This window comes from Penicillium lagena, assembly GCF_028827675.1.
Source record: "Penicillium lagena strain IBT 129212 chromosome Unknown utg000003l_segment0_segment0, whole genome shotgun sequence".
NCBI lineage: Eukaryota > Fungi > Ascomycota > Eurotiomycetes > Eurotiales > Aspergillaceae > Penicillium > Penicillium lagena.
This window is the reverse complement of record NW_026623224.1, coordinates 37,947-59,115: the sequence shown is the minus strand read 5'-3', so window position 1 is coordinate 59,115 and position 21,169 is coordinate 37,947. Positions and strand designations below refer to the sequence as shown.

The following is a 21,169-nucleotide window of genomic DNA, read 5'->3' as shown; positions in this document are numbered from 1 at the left end:
TATGGCAGGAACCAGCCTGGGGTAGCATTATGAATCCGATAGAGGTAATGTACACTTTCCCTGGCAATGTTGCCCTGAAACAAATGAAATGAGAGAAAGGGTTTACTGTACTGTAGATCCGCGATGTTCCTAGTTGAGATTTTAACCCTGGTTATTTTGGGCTGCAATGAGGGGGCGTTGGGGCATTGATCACATGATACGGAATGCTATAGAATCGTGTAGAGATAGGTTGGTTGCTGGCGCTCGGGTTTATTGTCGGTCCGCAATGAATCTGCGGGTCTCGTACCTGAGTCCATGGAGCACCAGGGGACGATCGCCTCACATTACATCAAGCAAGATGGCCCCGAAGTTGAAACCGCCGCAACTCGAGCTTATCCACCATATGATCCAAAGTAACTCGCTAACGACGTCTCAGATGGCCCGTGTCGCAAATTGTAGCAAACAATCTATTCTACACATTCGCGCTAAATTGCAAGTGTTTGGGAACGTGAGAGCCCCCCGAAATGGAGCTGGTCGCCCGAGGAGTATCACACCGCCCATGCTCGAAGCTCTTTGTGAACATCCGATGGAGAAGCCGACTTTATATCAAGATGAGATGGCCATCTTCCTGTGGGACGAATTTGGGAAGCGTGTGACGATTCAAAGCATCAGCAGAACACTTGCTTCGGTCGGGTGGTCGAAGAAAGCAGCTCGACAGATTGCGAAGGAACGGAATGCAGATTTACGGGACTACTATCTCCACAACCTATCTGCTTTCAAGCCGTACCATTTGATCTTCGTGGATGAGTCAGGTTGTGACAAAAGGGCTGGGTTTCGACGGACGGGTTGGTCCCCTCTCAGTGTAACACTAGTTCAAGTTTCCAAGTTCCATCGCGACAGACGCTATCAAATACTCCCTGCGTATGCTCAGGATGGGATTGTCCTATTCCGTGTATTTCAGGGCGCTACCGATGCCGATGTTTTCGAGGATTTCATCGAACAGCTTCTTCATCACTACAACAGATGGCCAGAACCAAAGTCCGTGCTCGTCATAGATAATGCTTCTTTTCATCGTACGGAGAAGATCCAGCGGATGTGCTTAGATTCCGGCTTGAAGCTGATATATCTTCCCCTATATTCACCGGATTTGAACCCTATTGAAGAGTTCTTCTCCGAGCTCAAGCAATTGTGTCAGGGTAAATCTCCCACTAGTAATTTACTGTGGACCATCTGCCACATACTGATCACCTGATCTATCATGGAAACTAGGCGTCCAGGGCAATTTCCACATTACGGCAGTTTTTTTCCGCTTTCTGCCCCTATAAATAATAGACAGGATAGATAGACTAAATATCATCGTTCTCATCATTGTCAAATCAGACTCCCTGGTAGGAATACTAGTGAATACGCAAATTCCGCACTTCAACAGAAAGTGAAATGAGTAAATTTTCCGTCGGCGTATTGTAACATACAGTACACAGCGCATTTTATTGCGCCCTCAATTTAACACGGGCCAGTTCAATAAATGATCCGCGCTAACGCCTTGGCAGTGGGGCCAGGAAAGAGTTTCTCTGTGTATATTGGTCAAGGCGATTTCGAGAACGACTGTATTCCACTGTTCTTAGAGAAAAGTTTTCAAATTCCTGGCTTCCTGGAAAATAAACGATCAAGAAATCAACGACAGCATACGTATCAGTTTAAATTTTTCCTCTCACAACAATTGAGGATGGAAGCCAGAAGGTCGGAAATGATTCTTGTTCGATCTGGAAGAGGGCCAAGCGGCAGTCCCAGCCGCAAGCTCCCTGCTAAGGGAGCGAATATCCGACAAAACCTAGATTATCCCAACTCTTTTTGATCAGGATGGGTTCGACTGTGTCAACTATGGAGCCTTTATTTGAATTTCTTTTTGTGAAATTCTCGTTTGGCTTCGACCTACCGGGTGTACTGTTCACCTCGTTTCTTTACGATCTCCTCTTCTGGTACTTATTTTCTCGCTTGCCTAGCATTCTCCACTGCCTACTTGGAATCTATGTTGAAGGACTACAGGGCTAAGAAATTGGGTCTCGGAACTCTGGCGCTGGCGGCTTACTTGCGTTTCAACGATATTCTCGATCTGCTACACTAAATCATGGTAAACAATTTCCGAGTACGATGGAATGACTGTTCCAGTGTACCACCACCTCACCGCTCACGGCAACACCGTATATTGTGGTCAGCTACTCTTGCCAAAATCTCCTGCAGCTGGACTACCGCAAGGCTGTACATGGCCACCGATACGCAGTCAAAGCTGCTTGCATTAATCTCCAAACTTGCAAAATCATGCACTCCCAGCTTTTTGGGAATTTTGGCCTTGATACCGGTTTTCGGACGAAATCCGATCATCCGGCCAGGTATGGTATGGTCCCAGATCGAGCTCGACGATTTGGGGGCTTTTGTGGAGATGGAGTTGAACTGATTTCCTCACAGCTTCGCGAGTCCGCGGACCCGCACATACTGTCCAAATTAGTGTCAGGGCAATGGACCGAGTTTCCTCCGTGCGTGGAAAAAATGAAGATAGAACACACCTGCCAAGGCCATGTCACCACACTGCTCGTCGAGATATCGCGAGATCTCCTCTTCAAAGTCAATCGGTCCATTGTAGAGCCAGAGCCGCTCGCCTAATCTTCGAGAGGATCTTGGTCCCTTCGCTGGCTCCGTCGGCTCATGACAGAAAATTCGGAAGTGAAGAATCTAGGACGAGGTAAATCACTGATACAGCACTGTGTGTTTGCGTCGGCTTACTCACATCAAAATTTTCCCGGTCAAAATTGAGAATTTTCTGTCTCCATAATTTGAACCACTCTGGATTCTCTGGAAGAATAGTCAGCCATATATATATGTTGGAAAGGATGAATTGAACCACCCAGACCTACCAAATGCCTTCTCGCGCTGCCACAGGACTTCGACTTTCCGCACCATTGCTTCTCGCTTGTGACTAGCTTCCACCAGCATTTCAATATATGATAGCGCACGGAAAAGCCCAATATCCTCTAGAGCGAATACAATCGTACCGTATCGAGAAAAATCGTACGGTCGCCCGTACGGCCCCAGAATGGCGACTGGCTGACGTCGCGCAAAAGAAGAGTGATAGAGGACCCCACGTTGAGGCCGCGCAACCATACGGATGGTGCATCCACTGTCTACATTTTCCAACTCCGCGACTACCACGTAGAGTAGCACAAGTTGTGTGAAGGCTCGATAGCCGGCACATGGCGCCCACATGTGTATATACTCGCCCGGCCGGATAGCTCGACCGATAGGCAAGTTGATCTCAATCCAGAGGACTCCCTGAGAAACCCAGATGTCCGCCTTGCAGGGTGAGCCTTGCCATGGCTTATGGGTCAGTATGGTCCTCATACAGACTACCGAACTGCATAGAAACCATAAGCAGACAGCTCCCAGCAAAACCCAACAATAAGGTGATTCTTGTTGAAAGAGATGGTATTCAATGGCGGCGATAGCGACAGCCGCCAAGACATAATGACACTTGAGCGCAAGCTGCCTGTGACGTTGTCGAATCGCCACACAGGTCACTGGCCCAACGAGAATCAGTGCACATCCGGCCTATTGGGAGTTAGTGGCAACCCGTGGTCCTTTGAAGAGCATTTGCTGCCAGAGTATCGACGTACTAGGATTGTAATGATATAATTTGGGTTTGGAGGCATTGATTTCCTCACGTTCGATACCACAAACGATCCGTGGAGAAGAGAATGTAACACACAAATGTGTCCGGTCCATCGGTGAAACCAAGCCAGCGTCTGGCGATCAATATGCAGAACGTCGGCCGGGAAGCCGAAGTTGATTCCGAGGCACAGTGGAGTCATGTGAATAATCGCTAGCGACCCAGCTCTGATCCTTGCCGTGTGCCAAGAGTTTGTACCAAGTCTCAAAGCGACAATGTTGGCCGCAAATAGCATCCCCACGGTCAGGGCTTGGCGGTATGTGGATATATCAATCCACTGAAGCCCTTTAGGCAGGGAGACGCACACCCAGTGCCGCCAGGGATGAGATAATCGAGAACCAAGTGAATGCCAGGAGACGACATGTCGTCTATCCCAGGCGCAAAACAAGACATGTCTTCCTGAGATGTAAAGCAACCAACACAGAATAATAAGAGTATTTATGAGTCCATATAGTGTGGGAATGGAAAGTGATGACAGTTTTGGCAGAATATCAAGCATATCTATGGATTGCTCGCACAGACATGAAGAGCTCAGCTGTATTTATATAGAAGGCCTCCTCTCTGCGCTGTATTCATTCCGGTTTGGGAATTTGGCAATCCCATCCAGAATATGAGACTCTGCTCCATCAAATCCCTCATGCATTAAGATACCCTCTTAATCTTTCACTCCAGGGTCAATTTTCGAGTCCTCATGACGGGGAACTCAATAGTGTGAAGTGTTGCCTCGAGCCCGAAATTGATGGCCCTCAAGTGCCCTGTCCTACATACAATTGAGGGCAGCGTTTTTGGGGTTGATAGAAATTTGAGTATATTCGGGTCCCTCACTCTTCTGCATGATCCTGGACGGATGAAAAGCTCCTGGAATCAGTTTGGAACTATTCTGAGTCCATCAAGAATGTATAGCCTATCAGCATCTTGTTCACGTACATAAACCTCTCCAGTCCCTTCTATAGAGAGAGCACGCATCGGTTCCGATCGACTATGGCCATGATATCCGAACATGTGGTGCAGTCATTCTTAATGACTTTGCTTCTGCTTATGAACCTTGTCAGGCTATTCCTCTTGTGTCGCTTTCAATCTTATTGGACGGCATACAAGATCGACTTAGCTTTGTGCGCCTCTTCCTGCATTTCATTTGCTACACTTTCAGGCTTGCTGTGGAGCAAGAAGTTTCCAGCGTGGAGTCAGGTCCTCATGTGGATTACTCCAATATTCGCATCGCTACAAGTAGTAGGTCAAACTACGGTACGCTGGGCCTCCACTTTGAACTTACCATGCCACAGTTCCTCCGGATAAATTATCAACAACGCGAAAATCCAACCACGCCGCGAATATTACGAATCTTGTGCCCCTCTTTTGCCGTGCTTTCCAGTCTGTCTAAGATAGCAATCGCGTTCGTTGGGGCTTTTCTCCTAAGCTCCGTTCATCTAGGCGGGCTCTTCGTTCTCTTCGTGGATTATCTCGGGGTGGCGATGTGGTATTGGTGGTTGTTTGGACAAACAACCGTAGGCCGAGCAAAACTGCGGTATATCTCATGCTATGTTTCCGTCATGGCACTTTTATTGCTGGTCATTGCGATCTTCGGCACTCTTTGGAAATCATGGATCATTGCACTTGAGGTATTTTCATTTATACTCTAGGTATCCTACCAACAACGCTGACACCAACTAGATTCAGCTAATCATTATCGTCATCTGGGCATCATTCTTACAGTCCCTCGCGTGAGCCATCGTGCGGCAACATTAGGTACCTCCATACTCCATATGATATGAATTCGGCCAAGGTCATCGAGGCGGGAGATTCAGGCAAAATCCTTCAATTCACAACCGTGACACTTGCACTGTACTTCCAAATACAAGTCTTTGTTCCATACTATATAATCTTTATAGAGTGATATCTTTCGACTAGCATGAGATCTTCTTGACAAGCGCGATACGCGCTTGAGAAACGAGGTCCTCGTAGAGCTTCTCGGTTGACACGTATCTCCAACTCATAATCCCATGTTACAATGAACAAAGACAGCCGTACTGTAAGGAATGGTCAATTTAACCATCCTAATCATCCTGCTACAACAAAATAGCGAGTTGAGACGTGCTCAAAATGTAACCAAATACAATCGTCCTGAGCATTGTGTCGGTGGTGGAATTACTCTGTTGATCAACGCAGTCACTCCTCAGGGGATGCCAGATGGCGTTTGATCCTTACTGACTAGAGGCCCGTTAACACTACTCCAATGATGAAGTTTTGACCACATTTTAACCACATCTCAACCAGCTGTTTTATCAGCTCCCAGGAACAAGACCTGGCTCAGGTAAAAAATGGAATCCGAGCTAATGAGGAGGACAAGTTCGGCTGGTTTTAAAAATTTTGTTCTTCTGGAGGAAATAATCCGATAATAATCAAAATTTTTCCAAGCCCGAACTCCGTACGAGCTTTGTCGTTGAGTTTCCCAGACCGAGGCTAATCAATCACACCCAACCCGCTCTCCAAGCGAGTTCTGTTTCAAGTTAGCAATGAATCATGACAGTAATTCTTGTATAGTGTATTCGTACCTACAGGAGAACCTTGGTCCACTGACAGGTTAGAAAAGGGCAAAGCTTTTATATAGGACACTGGTTTGAAGACGTCTTGCAGCTGTCCCTAACACCATAGTCATAGCAGCCCCCATCGGGGTTGCACCCATAGACATGGTCCCAGACCCATCCAATAGCGACTTCGGCACAATAACCGCAGTATTGGCCTTGAGCTGTGCTGGTGCAGTAGCACGTGGCTCCAACTCCAGTGAGACTGAGGAAAGTTATTGTCAGAAGACTAAGGATAGAATAACGCATTTTGATGAGTAGACTGTGTCTAAGAAGAATAAAGTCTTGTGTGTTGAATTGAGATTGTGATCGAACTGTGAATGATATAAGAGATATCCGGATCTGTCTGCGCAGTTGAACGAGGGTTTATTCATTTGATTCTGAGACTACTGACTCGTTTATACGGCGAACCAAAGATACATTATATAACTAGGAGTATATTTCTCCTCAAAAAGTGATGATGCTTGATTCGAGGAATCTTGGATACGAAAAGAGGTCCATCCACCTGTGATCAATGATGGTCCTGGTCAATTTGGAACGAAAAAAGGACGATTAATGGTGGAAAATGCTCGTGTTCACTTTCTCGCCTGCAAATTCTTATTCTTTATCTTTGAACCCGCATGAGCTATACGATGTTGCATCGTAGAAATGTGGCACATACGAACTGGACCTCGGAGAACTCTGGGCTTCCTATGCTGGGCTACCTACATATTGGGTTTAAGAGTAAAGGCCCGTGGGTTCTTAGCGGGTAACCCACGGGCTTTCAAAAATTGACCATGCGAACAATTAAGATATTTAGAGTTATGTGCCTCAGGAAATCCAGATTTAGTAATCAAGTTTTACAACTATCTAAAACCCTTATGCCAAAAACTGGTTTTCGGCGGGTTTTGGCGAGGTCTCAATACGAGCTATACGATGTTGTACTGCAGAGTGTGCCATATACGCTTGACCTACTTTATACTTGTTTGTGCTGGCGGCTACGCCACCTGCAGCTTCCCCGTCATGCTGAAATTCGGAAGACTATTGGCTCGGGTTCTCGGATAGTGGATGATTCCTTTCATCGGCAATATCTATACCAGTGGATGTATGCAGAGAAACTTGTCACCAGCATGACAAGGGTCAAAGCTGTCGTTTGTCATTGGACTATGGCACAGAACTGATGTAAAATCCCGCGCATTAGCGCGAGGCTGTGTCACTGTTCTCACATCAGAAAAAGGAGCTGCACCTTAAGCGCAAGAGGGCCATCTCATTCGACCGACAGCGCCCGAGGTGGACGGCTGGTGTCCTACTGACGTGGCCAGCAGCTTGCAGCTTTGCATGCCAGTCTGGACGCAACACGGGCCTGCCTTGCCGACAAGTAAGACGCTCTTTCTTTTCCCTCTGGTGGCTTGAGCGCTTGTGAAGTTCTCTTTATTCAATCTTTGCACTCTTCATTGACTGAGCCCGACAGTGTGCATGTTGGCAACCCCGTCTCCCAACTACTCCCATGAGGCAGACCGCTCTCAGCGACCGAGAGTGAGTGGCACACGGCCAGTGCATTCTTAGCGCCTAGCCCACTATCTAGGCCAGTGGCCACGTTGGTCAAAGAGCGGATCCAACTGCAGCTGCGGTGATCAAGTTACTTCGCCAACTCCAAGAACCAAGTGAAACAAATTAAATACACCACGGCGTACCATTCACCACCTCAGCCAGACCATTTGATTACCTCAGCAATGACCAGGGTGGTTCAAAATTCGCCACTTTTAAGGCTACAGGAAACGATTTTCTGTTCATTTTGACATGCATTGCCATGAAAGAATATATATCATTAGGAAATCTATAGAAGAGTGAAGTAACAGAGTATTGTCTTTCGGGAATCTGCGACTAGTCTTCTGCTGGCAATATGGCCACGTCAGGGAGCAATGATAACGGCGGCATCAGGCAGCTTGATGATATGGCCGAACGGTTAAGACGGCTAAGTGAAGATAATTCGACTGAGCCAACCACCAAGATAGAGGAAGATACGCAAAAGAAAACAAAACAGAGGGGAGCGTTGACTCTTGAACTCGTTGCTATAGCGGGGGGCCCTCCTGAAAAACTAGAACGACTTCCTTGCCCCGTCATAATTCCTCAACGCCGGCCTAGAAACAAGGATCGGGGGTTCGTCCGTGCATGTGCACCCATCCTCAATGACTATAGGGGCCAATCAAGAACCCTTTTCGCAATTCTTAGTATATCTGGATATAGTCAACCATGTTCGCGCAAATTACACATCCCTTGATTTCCATACCTATTGACACTTTATGTAGGCCTCCGCCTGGATTGAAGTGGTCTTCATCGCCGCTCAGATCACATCCTCTATCCCATTCCCAGCAGCCATGGATGTTGGCATGGTTGTCTCGGTAATTGTTGGGACGGCTCGCAAATTACAAAAGCGTACTCGCGCGCATATCTTTCTTGAAATGGTGAACCGCAATGTCTTCATGCCCCGCGGGATGTTTGCCAGGGTGATCGCATTCAGACCAGATAGTAATGTACGCCAGGGACCACTGGGTAATGTGACTAACTCAACTAAGAAACCCATCTTCAAAAAGGAGAAAGTTGATATGAATCAAGCGGTTAGGAAGTGGAGCAGTCCTGATTCAAACAGGTCAAGCTTTGAAAGGTTGACAACATCCGAGTGGAGAATGGGAAGACAAATTCTGAGCTCGAATTGCCTGTAAGAGCGATTGCTCTTCTTGGGTAGTCAATCTATGATTATTAGCGCGAGTTTCAGAGCGAAATTGTTGGCCATCGATACGACGTTGTGGGGTAGAGCGCGTTATTTCACATAGGCGTGCAGCTTCGCGAATAGTTAGAATTTCGCGATTCTGGAAGGGTTTGATTGCAAGCTAGATTTTACCCTCTTGATTGACAGAATTTTGGAAATTTTGATTGCGAATAGGGGGCATGGTGGATAGTTGAAATGAGGAAGTCGATGCGTTGGGGCGCGATTCGCGTTCCCTGGCCTCAATCGCGTCGTGTACATGATGGCTCAGCTTCAGCCCCCACCTGCATGATAAGCGGGCAGCCTTGCGGCTCCTTTCCCATTTATCTTGGCCGAGGAAGAAAACTCCTTCGCATCCTCCCGGTGAAAGAGACTTAATGCTCACAGACTGAACGAAAAATGCAGGGTCAAGTTACAAAGCCACGCCGAAGCACCCCCAAGGTCCGGACGGGATGTAGCGTCTGCAAGTGAGTGCTTGGCCCGATGAAATGGATGGTGGAAGCGATCAGTCATCTGACTAGTCTAGGATGCGCCGAGTCAAATGCGACGAGCAGCGACCGGAATGTAAGCGCTGTATCTCGGCGGGCTGGCAGTGTACAGGATATGCCGCGAAAGTTCGTCCGAAACCTGAAAGCACCATCCAAATATACAACATTCCCTTCAAGATCCCAGGCAGTCGGACGGATCGCGAGCTCCTCCATTTCTATTGCAGTGAAGCAGCTCAATGCTTATCGCGCTTCTCCGATTCAACGCTTTGGACCCAGCTTATTCTACAGCGAAGTCAGCATCAGCCTGTGATTCGAAATTCGCTAGTCGCGCTAAGTTCGCTATATCGCGAATATCTGAAAGTCGGATCGTATCAGCTGGGAAGTTCTCCGAAAAGCATTCAGCTTATGGCCAAATCACATAAGCAACTTTTGACCTATCTTCTTACGCCGGGTGCTCCACCCGAGGCTGCGCTTGTCTGCAGTTTGATCTTTTACGTGTTCGAATGTCTTGTCGGTCACACCAAACAGGCGATATGGCATCTGGATCGCGGTTTGGAGCTCCTGAAAAGCTTTTTGGGTGGATGATCCAGAGCTACTTGATAAGATGGATCCCATCTATCCTCAGCTCAAGATCATATTTTGTCATCTCGATGTCCATGCCAGCATTTTCTCATGGGAACGAATGCCTGTCCTCAAACTTGCCTCACAGGGCCATATTTCTGGATTTTTCGATGTGGTTCCAGAGCAGTTCTCCGGTATCCTGGATATAGAACAGGCACTTGTTATACTGCAAAACTGGAAAACAAATCATCTCATGTCGACGGTAGCTCACAAAGGAGCTCATCTGCAAGAGCTACCAACTGAGATCGCTCAAGAGAGGCTTCAACTCGAAAGACAATTCCAAAATTTTGAAGCTGCAATTGAGCAATTCTGGCTCAAGAATGATGGGCAAACGATGAATAGCCCGGATCGCCAACGAATCATGTTATTGCACTGCCAAGAAATCATTTTTCATGGTGTCCTGCTCGAGAATATAATCCTAACCGACGAAGATACGAAGACACCCATGGAAGCCTATTGCAAATTTGAGTTTGCTTTGGAGCAAATCGGGGTTCTTATTTCAGACTTCGAATCATCAGATATGTCCAAGTCTGACCATCGAGAATTCACTGTCTCAACTAATGTAGTAGCTATGCTTTACTTTGTTTGCTTGAAAACAAGAGACAGGAACCTCTTAAAGAAGTCCCTCTCCATGATGAATAGTCGCCTCTATTCCGCTCGAGACGGGCTCTGGGACTCAAGAAAAGCGTTTTTGGTAGTTCAATCTCTTGAAAAGGACTCCCTCAACGGCGAGGTTGAGGACGTGCGATTAGAAGACGTTGGCTCTGAAGTTATGGATACCAGCTGTGGAATAGATGAGGTTTTCTGTGCTTTGCGCATTGGGGATGAAGTAAATTGAGAATAAAATGAGGCTACAAACTGATCCATCAAAACAAAAGTCTGTAAAATAATCTATCGCGTCCATTATTCCGCAAAGAACCTCCCAAACATAATCACAATCAATCAAAAAATAACAAATAGACCTGCAACCAAAGTCATTGCAATTTGCACCCAAGAAATACCGCTGAGAATTTTCGAGCCCAGAGAGAAGGAAGGTGTTTCGGTCGCAGCCGGAGCACTCCCCGAAGTGGTAGAGTTACTAGTAGGACCCAACAATTTCGCAAATCTCATTTCATTCTTTCCGAAGTCATGCACAGCAACCACGTTCTTGAGGAAGGGTACCCCCAGGACATTCAGCGTTATCCCACCCGCAAGCGGAAGGGTCTGCGACGGGGCGAGACTTGTGATGCAAACTCCCTTGCCGGTCTGATAGATGAGATCTTCGCCATTATGGAAGAATGTCTGACTTCCCAGTGTCAGGCCAAACTCCGGGGCTCTTGCAGAGCAATCGACGACATAGGCCTCGTAATCTGAGTTGTACTTCGCGGGCGGATCAAATAGAGCATTGATGGGCTCCACCACTGCGGGCGGTAGATACTGCATGTTGTTGCCGGAGTCGATGAATACTTGGAAAGAAGTTGAGTTTGTTGTCAGGTCTGCGGATGAAGAGCCGTATTTGACTTCACTGATTGTAGTTGCCCAGTAGGATCTAGCGCGTTTCCCAGATGTAAAGCTCTTGGGGATATTCTTCATGATTTCCACAGGGACGGTAGTAAACTCGGAGCTGTGGTTTACAGGTGGGAGACCGCCAATGGTGAAGTATCCGCCGAAGGCAGTAGAAGCATTCTGGGGAGTATGCGCCAGTGCGATGCTGAAATAGGAATCGATGAAGCCCTTTTCATGCATTGTGAACAAAAGCGGATTGTATGGCAGCCTGTCATACCAGTAGGTCTTATTGGAGGAGTGGTTTGCCGGGTGCGCAGAAGTAATTAAGGGATATGCCAGACCAAGCAGACCACTGTTCACTTCGTCACCCATTGGGGTGGAAATGTTGGCAATGCCGATTTTCTGGCCCTTGACGGTGATGCCGCCAAGAGTCACATCCTCGTATGCCATTTCTCCACTTGCAAGACCATTTCCATACTGGATGCCGAACATCTGATCGGGAACGTGACGATAGGTTCGAGAATTGTGGTAGGTTTTGTTTTTGTAGTGACACCCTGCCTCAGAGATGACCAGGTTACTCGTTTTATTGATGCAAGTGAAACCATCCCGCACAACATAAGTGTCGCTGCTACCAGTATCGACTAACATTTGGAATGTCTGATTTCCAATGACCATGGATGTGTCGAATACTGTACCATATTGAGTGGCAATCAACGATGATGTTGAGCCGGACGAGTGTTGATTTGAGTGTGGAATGCCGGTGGCATTGACACTGGCCAGCAGGCCAGCAGTGCCGAAGAGGAGATAATGAGGAAGCCCCATTGTGATTTAAGATAATGATTTTTGATTGTGGTGGTTATTCACTTTGCGAAGCCAAGTCTTTATACTTTTCCGAGTGCACTCGTCTGTTTCTAAATTCGTCTAATCATACCTACCCCAAGCTTCCAAACTCCACCCGTGTATTCACTACATGCTCCCGCAGCATACTCGTATAATTTAGCGGGAATTAGCGGAATTCTTCTTTAGTTGTAAATTGATGTTACCTACGTTAGCCTTCGTCAAATGGGGCGAAATGGCACAGCCTTGCAGCACTCGTATATTTTAGCGTGATTTTTAGCGCTCCTGTGGCATTGAATCATTGGTGTCGGAAGCGGGAATTCTGGTATACACTAGTAACGAATGTACGTAATGATTCCCAATTGGAGGTCACGAAATGTCTTTCTGAAGCTATCTAAATTACCCCTATTTATGTGTGGTTTCTTGGCATTCGGATTATTTATCATGGCGCCCAGGGAGCCGTGGGTGGAGAATAGACTCCTTAGCGTGTTGCACAGTTGGCATGATACAGTGATCCTTTGTGCATCGATATAAGAATAAGCAACAATTATATTCTACGGAGCTTATACAGGAAGGCTTCTGGTATTATTTATTGATAATTGGCTATCCTCGCTCTTGAAAATGCTCAAACCTCAGGTTGATCGCGTTCGCACTTCTTTGAAAATGCAGTTTGGTTGGTCGGAAGGCCCGTGCGGATTTGACCAAATCGTGATGTTAGACGACTACAATTGGGCCCAAAACAGCGCAACTAACATTTTTGCGCTGCATATACTCAGACTAGAAATATCCGCCCCTAAATCGGACCGCACAAACAACCACAACCGCTACAGATACCACACTAATTTAGAAAAATCCTGAGGTGGATCCAATTAGGGCCGATAGTGAATCCCTGTAGGAGCGCCTTCCCACGTCTCCGACATAGAGCTACTGGTTTCCTAATAATATAATGTGCTACTTGGTCGAAATTATCCCACGCTATAGAGGTATACTTTGCCTCAAAATTGACCTTATGTACGTTGATGACTATCCGTCAGGGTTCAGCGCAAGGTCGTCGTGTGGGGGCCAAAATGATGGACCCCAAAGGATTCCGTCATACTTCGCGAGGGCAGGAGGTGTTCTAAAAGTCGTTCAAAATAGATCCGTAATAGCATCCTTGCTGGTTGTCTTTACGTTATCTTTCATCCTTGCTTTCCCCTAGCCGTCTCCATGGCGGCCAAGTGTGGGTTTAACAACAAAAGGACCCTTGCCCGCGAGCTCCAATCTCCTCTACCACGCAAATGGGCTCTCACCCTTCCATTACCAGAAGAGCGTACCTGGAAACTATGGCGGAGACGTCAAACCAGACGGCAGGATCAGTGCCTGCTCCTGAGAAAGTTACCCCCCGAGCTCCGGGAACAAATCTACCACCATGTCCTTGGGGGTAAAACCATTCTTATCGGGCGAGGGACTTCTAGACTGCACACTAAATGGCTTCCAACCGAAGATGGGGAGGGTGATCCAACAATAGACGAGGCATCTGGGACGAAGTTTCGCAGAATTTCTCTGCTCTTGACATGTCGGGAGATGTGCGTATCGAACATACTCGACCTGTGTGAATGCTGCTGATAATCGAGAAACCTAGCTATTCCGAGGCTATCAATATCCTATACTCTGGTAACACCCTTCAACTCGACGACGGAGTACTCCCAGCCTTCGAGCTACCCGCCGAGCTCAGAAGTGTATTCGTGCCTCAGCGGTTTGATGCTATAAGATCTCTGGACGTCAGAGTCAGGTTCTGGCATTTTAGAGACTGGCAGCTCTATAATAGGAAATGGGAGTTGCAAAACTCTGACGGCTATAGAGGCCCGCTTCCGGACACTGTGTGGGATGTCATCGCTACCATGAAGGGCCTGCGCAGACTCCTTGTGCGGTTTGGTGGCGTTGAGGTTGGGGGTCCCGCTGCACAGCCGGATAGACGCTTCTCCTGGTTTACCACAGAGGAATCTGCCTTGCAGCCACTGATGAAGATAGACTGGATCCCGAATTTCCGGGTGGAGGTGTCTTGGCCGGAGAATCATGACTCGAAGAAGCTTTTTGAAAATGCGCCTTTTCAATTGGCGTGGGGGTGCGAGATTCCTGATGACGCCTGGTAATGATGAAGAAAATGAGAGAGAATGAGAGAGAATGAATGTATTATTTAAAGATATGTATCTACAATCTCTTGAATGGCCGAGCATCAGTCTTGAGGCGTACGAAGATGGCCATCAAAGCAGCCACCAACGCCATCTAGATCTAGGCGCCCGTAATGCCCATACCGGTCAAATCAAAGTTCTGGTATCGACTGACCAATATTAACAAAACATGTTATTTACAGGCAGGTCATATTAGGTTTAGCGCATCATGTGATTAGGGTTTGAAAGAGCATCTCTGTGTTTCCGACATGGAAGGCAATAACGGTCGCGACTGTAACCAGAGACCGGTAATCGTCTGAACACTTTTGTATCACGCCAACGGATTGACACTGCTGATTTTGAATCTTCCCTTTTTATTCTTCTTCGTGCCATCCATCGAACATTGAAAAGTCATCAAGTTGCCAAATCGCTAACTATCAGTTTGCACTCCTCCAGAAAAGGCATTTGCAGAATACGAGAGACGAAGTCGACTAACCAGCGACGTTCGACAATCTAGGAGGTACAATCACTATTCCGCCCTTTTAAGATAAATCACCTCATGAACAACACGCGCATTGAACCACCACCATTTACATCCCAAACATTGACTGGATAGTCTTCCCGCCTATCCTTGTTGTCCGGAGGTTTACGCCCTGTCCCAAGTATGCCACTCGGTCTTTGATTGCAGCACCCATTGCCGCATCGACTTTATCGGGGTGCGGTAGGATAACTCCCTCTGGTCCCTTTCCCTGTTAAAGATCCTTGCGCTCTTCATACAGTGCCAAGAAACAAGTCTCCATGTGAAAGTGAATCCCAACGCGACGCGTGAAATGACTTAACTTCTCTAAACCCCAACCATGGTTCCACGAACCTCTCTACGGCCTATTAATTCTAGGGATGTGTTAAAAACAATCCCCCTCAGTACTAAACACCCCCCCCCCCAACCCCTCTCCCCCCCCCCCAACTTTCTCTACTATTCCCTTTTAAATTTAGCGTGTAAATAATTACGACCAGGATACATCAAAAATGAAGAAGCTATGTGTAGTTTCCCAGGAATAATCTAGTTGTGATTTGCAAGGCATCATTGAAGCCGCAGCTAAAGAAGGAGCATTCATTTCTTTTTCTTTTCTTTCAAAACTGACTCAGTTCATATGGTGACATCGCCTTGAATTGAGAGGAAGACAAACTCGACAAGCTCGTGCTGGGAAAAGAATGGCAAAGTAAAACAGGAATTGCTTGTAACCATCATTGCCTTTCTTCGGTTAAGCCAACTGTAAAGTGAATAGTTGCCAAGTTTGCGGGAAATTTTGCCTCTGTGAGATTTCAAGCTATTTACATTCAAAATGGGTTCTCCTCCCAAGAATACCACAAAACAAGATACTGGACCATCTGACGCCCGTCTCGATTCACCGATCGTTGAATGATGGTTTTGATTGGAATTTTCTCTGACGGCTATCATGGATCTCTCCGTCAGCAATCGCATAGTAAAGGAAAGACAATCGCTTACCTCATCGACCTTAGTTTCATCACATCCTTCCTGACAAAAGTAATATGAATCGAAAGGTTCCGAGGAATTGTGAGAAACGTATGACAATTTATCTGTATCAGACACGACAAAGTCGCGATCTTCACTTGTTTCTGATGGGATCATTGAAGACCCAACGGACGGATTGGAGTGAGTGTCGGATTCCCAGGTAAGTAATCGGTTCTCTTCTCCAATTAATGAATTATGGCGGAAGTTTTGTTCGAGTTCAGGCTCCATTGCTATCATTACCAAAAAGTATGTGGGATATGGACTTTTGGCTCCCGGACCCCAGGCAGTGACCTTTATACCGGATGCTTATTAAGGATATAACCGACAGGGCACGGCATTTAAGGCTCTACAAGGGTTATTAATCAACTTGAAACCGTTCAAGTTAGTGTTGAATTGCCTTCCGAAACTATTTGTGATGCTAAAAAGTAACCAGCCAGCAACAAGAAGGTCCTGCCGCACTTGTTGAATGAGCTAACCAGTTGAATGAGCTTACCTGTTGAATGGGCTAACCTGTTGAGCTAACCTGTTGAGCTAACCTGTTGAATGAGCTTACTTGTTGTCTAGCCTCACGGAGTTTCCGCCCGGTGTATTCGTGTGCAAACTGTTGAAGTTCCCGATTATAGGAATTTAGTCAGGTGATGTGCAAAAAAGAGCTCTAACCTACTGCGATGCACGGCGTTAATTGTTGAAGTGTGCCACTGAGGACCCACTTTCTCTTGCCTTCATTCACCGTAGCAACAACTGTTGATCATTCAAATATGCGGAACTGTAAACACTATGCAGTATTGTAACTTATGTAGTATGACAAACTACCTAAGGAGTAAAATGTTGATTGTAATTAAAAAAGAAAAACAAAACTTCCGAGTTCTCTTCCCTGCCTTTCTTCTTGAATCCAGAGAGGGACCCGAATGAATCGTACTATAGTCCAGCTTCCTTATTCAACTCCTGCGAAATTGGAATTGCAAGTTTGATCTCGCTTTTACTGTAAGACAGGACCCTTTCAAAGAGTCCAATAGAACGGTTATTGTGTCGCAATTCAATTTCTTATTTCGCATTAAACTAATGCAACTTGGTACGAAAGGACCGGAAGAACAAAAAATCTGAGGTTTTCATTTCAACTTAATTATATCGCAGAAAAAACCTAGCCACACAGAATCTCATGCTTTCCAGGTTGCCCCCCAAGTAAAGACGTTATAGATTTAGAACTGTGCAAAAACTTTGCCGCAGAAGCATGAGAGGTATTTGACTAGGCATGTCGCGGCGTAACTGAGATCAACAATAAACGTTGGTCTCATTGAGTATTGGTCGCCTGGCCACTCCCTGAGCACCCCCTGAGCCTACCTTGAGCTTACCCTGAGCATACCCTGAGCATACCCTGAGCCTACCCTGAGCCTACCCTGAGCCTACCCTGAGCCAACCCTGAGCCAACCCTGAGCATACCCTGAGCCAACCCTGAGCACCCCCTGAGCGTACCCTGAGCGTACCCTGAGCGTACCCTGAGCCAACCCTGAGCACCCCCTGAGCCTACCCTGAGCACCCCCTGAGCGTACCCTGAGTCAACCCTGAGCGTACCCTGAGCCAACCCTGAGCGTACCCTGAGCCAACCCTGAGCGTACCCTGAGCACCCCCTGAGCACCCCCTGAGCGTACCCTGAGCATCCCCTAAGCGTACCCTGAGCCAACCCTGAGCGTACCCTGAGCCAACCCTGAGCGTACCCTGAGCACCCCCTGAGCACCCCCTGAGCGTACCCTGAGCATCCCCTAAGCGTACCCTGAGCATCCCCTAAGCGTACACTGAGCATCCCCTGAGCGTACCCTGAGCCCACCAGAAAAACCCCCACACTGGTTTTCATAATCGGTCTCTAAATGGCCCTTGCGGGTTATGACAACTTGTACTCTCGACTCCACCGAAATCTTCAATCTACAAAGATGTTCACCAGTGATTCCCTTTCACACCAATGTACCAAGTGCTGAACATTATGTATCTTCTGCCCACCCTTTCATCGAATATGAAGAGTGCAATTCATGCCTGCACAAGTCACGCTTTTACGAGCCCTCGTATAGCTAACTAACTAGCTTGACTAACGTTAACTTACCATCCTAAGTGATTACTAAATATGGGCGCGTGTTGGAAAATTGATTTTGGACAAACTCAACAATAGAATAACTACACGACTTTTGAGCTCAACCCGCAGAATCCGAAGTTCTGCTTCTTCGCTGCGTGCAAAGGCGATGAACCTCTTCGGCGTGTCTTCGAAGATGCATCTCATGCAAAAGGTCAACGCTGCACATGTGACACCTTCGATCATCTAGGTGCTGTCTGCGAAAATGCCTCAGAATTGATTTGTACTCGCTCCATTCCTGCGCCCGGCGATGATCTGGCAGGGTGGTATTGCCGTAACATTGAAAACATCGTAGGGGTTTGTCAGAGGCCTTGATGTGTTCTTCGGCCTGCTGCAAAAGAAGATCTCTCTGTGACAGGCCGTGAGTTACGCAATTGATTTTGAGTGGGCGAATTGCAATGGATGTTGGTTTTTCATTGATCCCATCATTCGGCGGTAGTCGTTTTCGTCTGCCACGCAACGGGCCGCCTTCTTGGACAGAGCAGTACTGTGAAATAGCAGCTACTGCGGCATTTCGCCGTTCCCACTCGGCTTCTAAAGACTTGGACACGGGCCACGTCAGCAATTTCTCCAGAAGATAGATCTGCTCAGGGAGCATATGATCTTCAGTGCGAAGCAACTCTTTCGCCACCTCGTCATCAACAGCCGACCCAGATAACTGACGCTCGATATCGATGATAGCCTGCTTTCGGTCAAATTCCTTTCTTATTTTGTCTCTCAAGGTCCGCTCCAGCCGACTGAATGTATTCGCCACGTCACGCGTCAGTTTATCTAGTCGTAACTGGCTTTGGATATCGGGGGTTTCTCTGTAGGCAGCTGCTTGCTCATCCCTTCGCTGTTTGACTTCAAGGTATTCAGGATGATTGCGAAGAGATTCCCTCTGTGCAGCAGTGAGGTGTCGAGGGCGCCTTTTATCTATCCACCGACTCATTCGCGTAATGGCACGCATCAAGTGTTTATTGGATTTCCGGCCATTCATGATACTTTGCATGTCGGTGTCAATATGTCGTGGTAAGTAGTGGTCCAAGAATGTCTTGGTGTCCGAGTGCTTCATGATCAAGTTTTGCTGCGCTTGGCTGACCTCGTCACTTTCGTTTAACATTTTTCCTCCCGCATACCGGAATCGGTGAGAGAACATTGAGTGGAGCCATCCATGAATCTCCCCCAAGGATTTCAAGCGGTCAGACATGGTTCCAACGGACATTGGGCTCTCCCACTGTATTCCCGGTGTCCCCAGAACAGCATGTACGCGGCAGAATACGTAATGTTCTTCCACTTCTGGCCGTAAAGGCAACGGCATTTGTTGGCAGCCACTTTGAACAAGCAATTTTCGAACTTGCTCCATCGATGAGAGCTCGGGAACTTCAAAGGCCTGAAGCCAAAACAGGATACCAAATATGAATGCATGAGGGCTGAAAATGAGCGATGGGTCATCAATGATTTCAGGAAAAGGGAAATTGTTACTGAAAATGCAGTGTCAGACGGAGGACCATTTCAGGGGAACACAAGGAACATACGCCTGTGATGTACCCATAAATTTCTTCGTGTGTTCGGATTTGATTTCCACCAACAATATTGGGGGACCGTCTTCTGGGTCTCTTTGAATGGACAACTGCAAATGTTTGAATTGTAGCGAAAGGAGTGCATTGAGGCGGTTCACGGTGAAGATCCCAAGCATGGTGTAGAGGCACAACTGTATACGCTCGTAGCCCAAATGGAAGCGCTTCTCCTGGGTACGAAGAATGGTCTCGTTGAATTCGGTCAAGTCGTGGACGTAAACCGGCTCTTTACCGCGTTCGTGTCGGTTGAGGCCATATTTGTCGATGAGTTTCCGAATACCCTGGGCTCGTTAGGACCATCCATCGTACGAGAGAAAACGACTCACGGCATTGATCTCCTCGCTATCTTCGGGGCTGATTTTTCTGCGATTAATTTGGCGATAGTAACCCCGAAATCCCTTCCAGTCCGCTCTGAGGGCGCTTGCTTTCGATATGCCTTTTAGATGTCGACCGTCCTGACCGCGCTTCAGCTTCATGCAGTAGTTGAAAAATCGGTAGATGTCGTTGGATGTAGATTGACGAAGAGCCTCTTCTGGGTCTTTCCATATTGGTGACGCATCAGACTTGGCGGTTTTCACCTGGCAGTACCTGTATTCGTGTTAAGATAAGCGTGCTAAGTAGTCTGGCTGAGTTCTCACTTGTGCCAGCGATGCTCGATGCGTTGTCTCCGGGTTTTGGTTTGGTCAGATTGTCCATAGTCAAGCGGCACATTTGCAATATCTTCATCCGTTTCATCATCCGGGTCATCACTGAATTCAGGCAGTCCGTCGAGGATTCTGGGCCGATTGGCAGAATGTCGAGAAAGGCTGGAGGACACATCGCCGTTATTGTGGAGAGGTAATGGCGCAGGAGGATTCAGTTCAATCGAAGACGTACTGGTGGTATCAGAAAAGTCTGAGTCATCAGAGTCGCATTGGTAAGACATGTCAGAAGTATCGCCATCGATCTCCATCGGTTGATTGAAGCGGGAGGGCGAGTTGCACGAGATCATGCTACACGCTACCGACGACGAATGCTTCTTTTCTTTGGAAATAGGAGAGATTGATGCAGAAAGAAAAAGGAGACTTGAACAAGAAGAACGGTGAAATGAAGATCTATTAAGAGGTTTGTAGAGGAGGTTGAGCCTGTTTAGCAGAGTCATTGGGGGAGTCGTGTGGTTTTATAGCCAGCAACGCCAGGGGCATCTTCGGCCAACACCTGCTTGGCTGTGCCATTTCGAGTCACCGCAGGGCCTGGGTGAAACCCAATAGACCGACCGAGGGGTGAGCGGAAGGTGAGTAGAATGCGATGGAAATGCATTACAACGGGGCAACTGATCAGGCCAAGCCCGCGCAGGGCCCCTGGA

General features: G+C 47.3%; 7 protein-coding genes across 7 annotated transcripts; 4 read left to right on the top strand and 3 right to left on the bottom strand.

The window, feature by feature from the left end:
• Positions 1-2,296: 2,296 nt before the first annotated feature.
• N7510_005181 (uncharacterized protein) lies at positions 2,297-3,842 on the bottom strand (the record flags this gene model as incomplete). The annotated part of the gene is made up of 5 exons (XM_056977107.1): positions 2,297-2,472; positions 2,544-2,709; positions 2,765-2,829; positions 2,892-3,582; positions 3,648-3,842. 5 exons carry the CDS (start codon positions 3,840-3,842, stop codon positions 2,297-2,299), a joined length of 1,293 nt encoding a protein of 430 aa, XP_056833139.1.
• A 3,300-nt stretch (positions 3,843-7,142) lies between these two features.
• Positions 7,143-7,684, top strand: N7510_005180 (uncharacterized protein; the record flags this gene model as incomplete). Its single annotated transcript, XM_056977106.1, has 2 exons — positions 7,143-7,412; positions 7,463-7,684. The coding sequence occupies 2 exons, from the start codon at positions 7,143-7,145 to the stop codon at positions 7,682-7,684; spliced, it is 492 nt and encodes a 163-aa protein (XP_056833138.1).
• A 1,871-nt stretch (positions 7,685-9,555) lies between these two features.
• N7510_005179 (Zn(II)2Cys6 transcription factor domain-containing protein) lies at positions 9,556-10,101 on the top strand (the record flags this gene model as incomplete). The annotated part of the gene is made up of 1 exon (XM_056977105.1): positions 9,556-10,101. The coding sequence occupies one exon, from the start codon at positions 9,556-9,558 to the stop codon at positions 10,099-10,101; it is 546 nt and encodes a 181-aa protein (XP_056833137.1).
• Positions 10,102-10,120: 19 nt separating this feature from the next.
• Positions 10,121-10,975, top strand: N7510_005178 (uncharacterized protein; the record flags this gene model as incomplete). Its single annotated transcript, XM_056977104.1, has 1 exon — positions 10,121-10,975. The coding sequence occupies one exon, from the start codon at positions 10,121-10,123 to the stop codon at positions 10,973-10,975; it is 855 nt and encodes a 284-aa protein (XP_056833136.1).
• A 104-nt stretch (positions 10,976-11,079) lies between these two features.
• Positions 11,080-12,444, bottom strand: N7510_005177 (pepsin-like aspartic protease; the record flags this gene model as incomplete). Its single annotated transcript, XM_056977103.1, has 1 exon — positions 11,080-12,444. The coding sequence occupies one exon, from the start codon at positions 12,442-12,444 to the stop codon at positions 11,080-11,082; it is 1,365 nt and encodes a 454-aa protein (XP_056833135.1).
• A 1,221-nt stretch (positions 12,445-13,665) lies between these two features.
• Positions 13,666-14,591, top strand: N7510_005176 (uncharacterized protein; the record flags this gene model as incomplete). Its single annotated transcript, XM_056977102.1, has 2 exons — positions 13,666-14,024; positions 14,081-14,591. The coding sequence occupies 2 exons, from the start codon at positions 13,666-13,668 to the stop codon at positions 14,589-14,591; spliced, it is 870 nt and encodes a 289-aa protein (XP_056833134.1).
• Positions 14,592-18,326: 3,735 nt separating this feature from the next.
• Positions 18,327-20,776, bottom strand: N7510_005175 (DUF3435 domain-containing protein; the record flags this gene model as incomplete). The annotated part of the gene is made up of 4 exons (XM_056977101.1): positions 18,327-19,728; positions 19,783-20,105; positions 20,151-20,412; positions 20,463-20,776. 4 exons carry the CDS (start codon positions 20,774-20,776, stop codon positions 18,327-18,329), a joined length of 2,301 nt encoding a protein of 766 aa, XP_056833133.1.
• Positions 20,777-21,169: the final 393 nt, after the last annotated feature.